Source organism: Alligator sinensis, unplaced genomic scaffold (genome assembly GCF_000455745.1).
Source record: "Alligator sinensis unplaced genomic scaffold, ASM45574v1 scaffold459_1, whole genome shotgun sequence".
In the NCBI taxonomy this organism is placed as follows: domain Eukaryota; kingdom Metazoa; phylum Chordata; order Crocodylia; family Alligatoridae; genus Alligator; species Alligator sinensis.
In genome coordinates, this window is record NW_005843198.1 from 32,088 (window position 1) to 40,678 (window position 8,591).

Here is an 8,591-nt window from a genome sequence, read left to right on the forward strand (position 1 = left end):
ACTTTCCAACAGAAAACTGTTCCACTGAGCATTTTTCCACCAGCCCTACCTTATTGTTCTAACAGGCCTATTTCTTTACTCAATAATCATTTTTAAAAAGTGCTACACCTTTTATGTTACATTTTTAACCCAGTGTATTTCTTCTGTGTTTTATTTTGATTCCCTATGCATACACTGAAACAAATCATTTCTTTAATAGGCTGTTTTTGCCCTGGTATAGTGTAGCTATATTCTTTTATGAGGTCCAATCCTTAATCAGGCATTCATAGCTAAAGTGCTGTAATAGAGCTCTCTCTCTAATGCAGAGTCTTTTAAGTGAAGTTCATGGTGCAAAGGTATGATTTTAACACCAGTCTGACATTCCTACCTTACTCATGGCCAAGATCTATTTTGCTAAACCACTTGCAAATCAGATGCGTCAGGGAAAGAATTTAACCTCAATAATTTAATTAATCCTGTCTGAATTACAGTAGTTTCAGGAATCAGACTTCAAGAGAAACTTCTGTCTCTGAATAGCTTTAGAATAATGATCTTGTGTATCTGCTTTCCAATTTGGGAATTCAGCATGCAAATTCAGCAGAAGCCAGGAAGAAGCAACATAACAGAAGTGCCCAAAATATTTGTTAAAAGCACTCCATTGTGCTGGGAGCGCCTGGGAAGAGAATGAAAAGGTGAATGAAAGGAGAATTTACTACAGCACTGCACAGAAATGGAATTAGTCAGTCATGAGATAGCATGTGGTTGTTAGCGGACTGAAAGGCTCTGTTGACTCCGTTTGTTCATCATGACTCTTCCGTAGTGTAGATTATTAGTGTGTGTGGTGGGGGGTGGGGAAAAGTGGGGGCTTATTATAGCTCACTTTTCATATTTCCTTTCCTGTAGGATATTTTAGCTGCTGAAGACCAGAAGAAGTTATTGAAACTGTCATGCCACATAAATGGGAGCACGAGAGGAAAAAAGGCAGTGTCAACAGCTCCCTGAAGATGGATCGAAAGAGCAATGCTGGGAGCAGGAAAGCAAAAAAGTTACGTTCACTTTCAAGATCCCTCATCCTCTGCAACTCCAAGAACAGTGATGATGGGTCCAGCCCTGATGAGAAATGCCCTGATCCCTTTGAGATGTCGACCAGCTGGGGTCCAGAGGGAATTGACATTTACCCTAGACCCCAACTGCTGTGTGGATCAGACATGGATGGCAACATGCCTGAGCCTCTGGCACTCTCGAGTGTGGTCCAGTGCAAGGCTGCTGTGAGCAAGAACTGCAAGAACATGAGAAAACAGTTATTCATCAAGGTAGGCAGTGCGAGGACTATTGTTTATTTTCTGTTTCAAAGTTTTCATGGATAGATTTGCTAATGTTTCTCAGGAGACACAGGGCTGCAGTCAGATTTGCAGGGTCCGTGAGCCAGCGGCATTCCAGCACTGTATAAACAGCACAAAAATATGTTACACTCTGCCTTGCCCCACTTGCCTCTCTCTGCCTGTTGATGACTGATGGTCCATTGAAGTCAGTGTATTGCTAGGCCGTATCTGGTGCAGCAGCACAGCAGGTGCACCCTACCTGGAATGCAGCAGCTCAGCTGTCATAGTACAAAGCTGTCATTGTAGTACAGATGAGTTTTAAGCAGGGATCTTGTGAGATCTCATAAGCAAAGCAAGACTAAACTGGGTGCATCTGTAGAGGGATAACCCTTCTGCCTGTCTGTACTCCTAGATGTGCCACCTTCTTGAGAGATATGAAAGTGACACCTGGTCAGTAAAAATCTGATGTTATTTTTATCAAGAGAAAATGTTTAGACTCCAATGCTCTGGCCATTTGTCAATCTGAGTAATTATACTTTCAATGCCTGCAGTAAATTTCTTCCACAATTTCAGTAGTTCAAATATTGACTTACATGTGGGAGTGGATTCTTCTGTCTGAAATAGTCCTTCCATTAATTTTTTTCATACCTTCCTCAGAGATGGGAGCAAACCAAAATTCCACATCTAAGCACCCACTAACCTGACGGGGTTCCAGATGCAGTTCCAGATTTACTCCTTGTAGTTTGAGTCTCTTCCTAATGATCACAGCTTGCAGGCTAGAGAGCCACAAGGAGAACATGGTGAATAAAAACCATTTCAGCCTCAAAATGGAGCCACAATATAAGGACATGAACCAGACATTCTGCTGCATTCTGATACAAAGTAAAATAAGGACTGAAAGAGAGCCAGCCCCAAAAGATATACTGGAATTCTGTAAAACCACATCACTTCCTCCCATGTAGAAACCACCACGGTGTGCAAGTGGAGGGAGGTTGGCCTCTTGGGCAGCCAGTACATTCTTTGCTGTCTTCCCTTCATGGTCACAGTCCTTTCCTCTTGTCAGGTAGTGTAAGATCCCTTGCTCAAAGGCTCGCAGAATGCCCCGATTTCCCATACCTAGCACAATGCCAACCCACATGTTCCTTGTCATCATCTTACCAAAGACATTTCAGACAGGAAAGAGCAGTCTAGTCAGCTAGTGCATCTGAAGACCAGGAACACTTTAACTTCTCTCTGGAGCTCCAGTAGGAATATCATCTTCCTCAGGAGGCCATTTTTAATCTTCTGTATATACCTCAGAATGACAACTCAGTCTGGTCTTCATGTTTCCTTTCGTAGGAGAGTTGTTGGTATCCCTTGCTTTGGTATTCCTCTTTTTCACCTCGCTGAGGCTGTACGATAGTATAGGAAGGAATTTGTACATCCTCTCTATGTGACACATGTTTGACACATCAAACTCTCTTGTGCAACATGCATCAGGGAGCTCAAGGCAACAATTAGAAGAAAGGAGTCAGTGATTGTCTCCCTGTCCCAGAACACAGGACTCCCTTTTCAACTCCATGGTTAGTTGCAGAAATTCTCTAGTCGCTGTGTGGGGATTAAGTCAGAGAGGCAGTTTTCTCACCAAGAGAGACTTTGTCCACTGCCAAACTTGTGACATGGCCGGGGTACATTATTATATTAGGAAACTCCATTAGTCTATTACTTTTCTGGCTTGCAGAGCCTGCAGCCTTGACCATGACATAAAGCAACACCAATGAGAAATGCACAGGATTTAGGTGGGAGGTAGTATCGGATCATTCCCATGCCAACATGTATACTATTATAAAATGATAAGTCATAGGGAGAGTGTTATCCTTTTTTCATAAATGTGACTACTAGAGAAATTCACAACTTTCCCCCTGCCCGCTGTGAGGATTCTTACCATTGAACCTGGTCAGCTGAGGTTCATATTCAGCCAGGCAATTGTATCTTATACCATTGATGAACAGGAAGGAGCCTGCAGGCTGCATGTTAAATCCTTGGGGGCTAGATGCATCCTGCAGGCTGTCACTTGAACAGCCCTGATCTAGATGCTCCTGGGTTGCAGTAGCAGTTTCTGTAGTTAGCCTCAGCCTGTGTCCTAAGATGTCTCTGAGACAAATTGTGCTACAATGATATGCCTCCATACACATATGAAATATTTCTATTGGAAAGCTGGAAAATGAAAAGTGGTCCATTTGGAACAGGGGAATGAAAATGCTTCCATATTCCCTATATTGCTAAAATAAATCTTTGTATTTTTTTTTTAACCACGTAGCTGGGAAGAGGAGTTTAGTGTTATCTGGAGCACTCTGGATTGTATTCAAGAGGCAAGGGAATCACCTCAGTCCTCAGACTGGTGGTAGCTAAGGGTATCTTCAGCGTTTTCTTGTGGTGCTGCCAGCTTGGAGGAGCTGGGGAGATGGGCTGTTTTGACCTCTCACTCGCTCAGTTCCTCCTTCTATGCACGGTGGAATTAAACAATTTAGGAAGGAAATCCTAGTGGGTGGTTTGTGACCCTTCAGCACTACTAATACGTAAAGTGCAATGGCTCAAGGGACAGTGACTGGGCCTAGAAAAATCAACAAGGGAAAGGAAATGATGGGGGAAAAAAGGGCTGAGGTGGAACAAGAGAAACAAGGACATTTCAGAATGGCCTCTTGGCAGCAATACAGTGTCTTATTATATTTAGTACAAACAACAACTAGACCAATGGAATATTGAACTTATGATTTAAAGGAACATTATCGAGTTGAACACTAGAAACTAATAGTATAGCAGAGACCAGTCATGAAGGGAAGAAGGACTTCTGACCCAATATGGCTTTTTCTGTCTCTAGCATAAGAGGTTTACCATTGACCCCAACATTTACATTTTCTAAGTCAAAGATTTCTAAGACCAAAGCCCAACAAAAACTTTTCTATTTATTTTTTATTCCAATGGAATATATTTTTTTAACCAAACATTGCCTTGGAGCATTCAGGATGCAACAGTGCAGCATTGTGCAAACGCATGAGAACCTGAAAGTGAAACTGAAGAACAAGCAGGAAGCTGACTGGTCTAGTGTTACTGTCCCTGTGATGAGAAAGTCTATATACACGCATCAGCATAATCAATTGGTAATCCTGATTTTAAATTTCATACACATTTCAGAAGCAAATCTGGTAAAAGTAAGGGGATGTTTTTATTTTCTTGACTATTTCTCTTTGAAATCATAACATTCAGGAAAAGAATAAGGATTCAAAGGCAATGTTATGCCAGTTGCCTCAGCATGCATGCATTAGAACAGTAGCCTCAACCTTTTGGCCTCATGGGCAAAATGAGTGGTGCAGGGCTGGTCTGCAGGCCAGATCGGACCCTGCACACCAGGATCATGCCCCAGGGCCCTGCACTGCCCCCATCCCACTGGGATCAGGCTCCAGGGTCCTGCACTATCTCCTCCCAGAGCCATCTCTTGCCCAGTCCCGTATACAGGGATCAGGCTCCAGGGCCCTGCACCACCTCTACCCACCCTGTGTGCTGGGATTGCTTCCCGTCTTGTGCACCTGATCTATTGTGCAAGGCCATAGCCCATGATGCTCCCAATGGATGTGTAGGGACCCCTATGAGCTGGATGACACAGCGCCAGAAGCCAAATCTGGCTTGCAGGCCAGAGGTTGAGCACCCCTGCAACAGAAATTCTCTTATTCCCTGAACACATAACACGTAATCTCAGGTCCATGCAATGTATTAATTTACACGTGGCACCTGAGACTCATGCTTATACAGCCTCTCATTATACCCTGCCCAAATGCAGCTGTTATATGTTTTAGAGGTATCTCTCAACTTATTTGTAGTCTGCTTTACCATCACTGCTGGCTGATTCTCTTGGTTTTTATGCAGTTTTCAGACACCTCTGCTCACATGAAGGCCTCTCTCATATTTTGCAGAGGTTGGGAAAGGAGGATACATGAGGCAGAACATACAGAGAGGTGAATAGTGCCATTTTTTCAGGGAAAGGAGAGAAGGAAAAATGGAGAAGCTCATAAGGGGGAAAAGAAAGAAGGAATGGGGGACATGTAGGATCATGAGGAGATGGAAAAGAGAACAGAAGATGGGAAAATGGGAAACTTGAGACTAGACACTCTGAAAATGAAAGTGAGTGGAGGAGGAGAAAGAGATAGGCAGGAGGAATGAGGACAAAAGAAATGGAGTGGTGTCATGGCTGAACTGCCGAAGCACCATTATCTGGAAAATCTTTAGACTCTCACTGTCTGGTTGGTGCGTTATGAAAACAATATGAAAGAACAACATGTGCCATCATTCACACCTCTGCTAGAAATATCAAACCAAGGGCATGTAGCAAGCAAACAACTTACCCCGAGGGAGATGGTCACTCGGAAAGAATGCCCCGGTCTGACTCCTCCTCTTTCACTTGTAGCTTCCTTACTGTCTTATGCATTGGAGACAAGGTTGTTGGGTAAATACATCTCCTTCTGGGCCTTAACGATCCTGATCAATCCTGCAGTAAACTCAGGTGGCCCGGCAGGGAAAAGAGAGAAAGTGTGACCAGGGTCTGACACTTGATGCACAGACCCAAAGGTAATAGTGGGCAATAGAGACTATACGGCAGGGCTGTTAGGAAAGACAAAACCAATTGTAAGGAGGAGTAGACGGGACCATGGAACATTGTCTTTTAGCTGGCACGTTCCTCTGGAAACTGAAGAACTTGACAGCCATAATCCCCTAGCTTTGAGCTGTCTCACAGCTCTGCATTACGAACTGCGTCTTCTCTTCCACCCACCACCCAGCATCATATCATTATAGGGAACAGCAGGCAACACCCAAACCCTGTAAAAATACAAGTGACAACAGGAAAACTGGAGGCGTCCAGGATCAGGGATTACACTCTGTGACAGGTTTTCTTTATGAGTGCCCCATATTCCACAGGCTGGAGATGCAGGTTTGCCAGTGGATCATAGGTCCCTGCACGGCTCCAAAGCCACATTGACACTTCCACAGGGCCCCACCTACAAAAGGAAAAGCAAGTCATTTTCTCTTCATCAGCATCATGCATTTTTATTAATTTCCTGTTCAAAAGAGGAGTAGTATTTGGCCCATTTGTGAAAGGACAATTTCCATAGCAGCAGACTGTAATGTCTCAAACACAAGACTATGGCAAGCCTGCAGGATCAAGCAAAAACTGGGAGGGACACTGCACTTATCCAGACAATTATTTATTCCTTCCCTTTTTCCATTAAGTCTCTCTCTCTCTCCATCTTTTTTTCTCCTTCCTCCTTCCTGATCATGAAATCAGAGGCGTGTTATCCTTCCAGCAAGCTGAAACATGTTGAGATGCAGGGTGTCATATGAAATAAGTATGTGCTGCAACAGGTGGGACATAGGATACAGGTTTCCAGCAATAAATAAATAAATACAAACATTGCTCAGGCTAATTGAGGGATAGAACAATGTATTTATACGGCTTGCTCTATTTAAACACCTGTGTGTCCATCAACAAGACACAGACTTGCTTTTTTGTGGGAACTTGAACCCCCTGCCACCTGCTGCATTATCCAATTACTTCATTTACCGGTGATCTCCTAATTTCACCACCAGGAAAAAGAAGAAAAAAATTGGAGACAAGCTGGTAGAGAGGGTTGGAGTAGCCCTCTCCAATGGCACTGTGCCACTAGCCCATGAATTTTTCACAGGTATCAGCTGCTATCTTTATTAATTGCAAAGGGAATTTGCAGGCAGCTGCTGAGAAAATAAATGACATTTTGCCTAAATGTTTTTAAAAGGCCAGATCCTCAGCTGGTCTGTGTCAAAATCAATGGAGCTCTGCTGATTTACACCCACAGAGATCCTGTCAGAGCTGCCACAGCAGGAAATGTTTCTCAGAGAAAATTCAAACAGGCTATGTCCTTTAAATATGTGACTGAGAAACCACAGCTTTTTTTAATATGCAGCAGGCTAGAGAAGCCTAATATTTGAGCTCACTATTGTACTGTTGTTTTTTTGTTTTTTGTTTTAAAACAGTCAATCAGGTCATTGTCATCTGTTTAGTTAACTGATTCAGAGACCTTACTTGAACTACCCTTATGCAGCAATGTACTTCATTTCAGACAATCTAACTACTGTGAGTAATGTTAGAGGCGCACAAAAGTTTTTCAGTTTTCCACTGATGCCATGGTTACACTTGCTTCAAAACAACATCTGGAACGAGATGTTTCTAGATGGGACTTTCAGCGAGAACTGTCTAATGAGACCATGACGGAAAAGGCAATCTTGTAAATGGCAAAGATAAAAACATATTTGGATAGTGTGAGTTTGGCAAGAGGAGAATGGACAAAAGTTGGTATACAGTTGCAAACTCCATTTCCAAAATGAAATACACAAAGGAATAACTTGATCTCAGATGTGCACAGACGCATTCAGCAAGGTCTTGAGATATATCTGTGATCCAAGTCTTTCTTTCAAACTGAGATGTGTTGCAGAAATGCAGATCTTTCTGACATTGGTCTACTTTCATGTCCAGGGTCAATAAAATTTGAAAAGATGCAAAATCAAGCATTACCAGCTTTATTAAGCTGTGTGCTGCAAGACCATCTACAAATGAAACAATTTTATTCATTGGCAGCAAGTGTGCACGAAACGTATATTCCAGTAACGACTAGGTCTGCATGACCTAGAAGGAACCCACCTGGCCACCAGTGAACCTGCCAACTTCATTTTAACAAGCCCTTTATGTTTGCCAGACACGGGGCCACGTCACCTAATAAAAACAAGATACATTAAAGAAAAGGGCAAAACAACTCAATCCTCTGTTCTTGGAAGCACCATCAGCATTTTTACTTACAAAATAATAAATGTGACAGGAAGTCAAAGACATTAAGGAACAAAGCCCCCTCCCCTCACCCCCCAAATGTTGGCAAATGGAGCATTAGTTAATCCAGTGGTTTTTGTTTTTTTAAAGATCAGCTTTCATTAATTTTATGTCATGTTGCAATAACTTGGATGTTACTATACTGAGCTATATCCAGTACTCAAAAAGTGCAGAGGCTGACAGCACATGTATATTTAACCAAAAGTCCCTCCAGCCCCATATTTTTTTTCTATAATTTACATACATTCATTTCCAAATGTGACTGACAGGCAGAGCTTAGCTGAAACATAACCAAGCCTGGTAAAGTGCAAAAGGACTTAAAGGAAAATTATAACTGCTCCCTCAACTTTTTTTAATAAAGTCCAGAGGAGACCTACCTTCCATTTTAGCATTACTGCTCA

The 8,591-nt window shown here is 42.6% G+C and overlaps 1 protein-coding gene across 1 annotated transcript in view; it reads left to right on the plus strand.

The window, feature by feature from the left end:
* IL16 (interleukin 16) overlaps positions 1 to 8,591 on the plus strand; it is an 88,099-nt gene that overhangs the window by 27,353 nt on the left and 52,155 nt on the right. The window contains exon 3 of the mRNA XM_025194412.1: positions 883 to 1,292. Within this exon, the coding sequence (XP_025050197.1) occupies positions 927 to 1,292 (366 nt within the window). The 5' untranslated portion in view covers positions 883 to 926. The remainder of the gene's footprint in view (positions 1 to 882; positions 1,293 to 8,591) is intronic.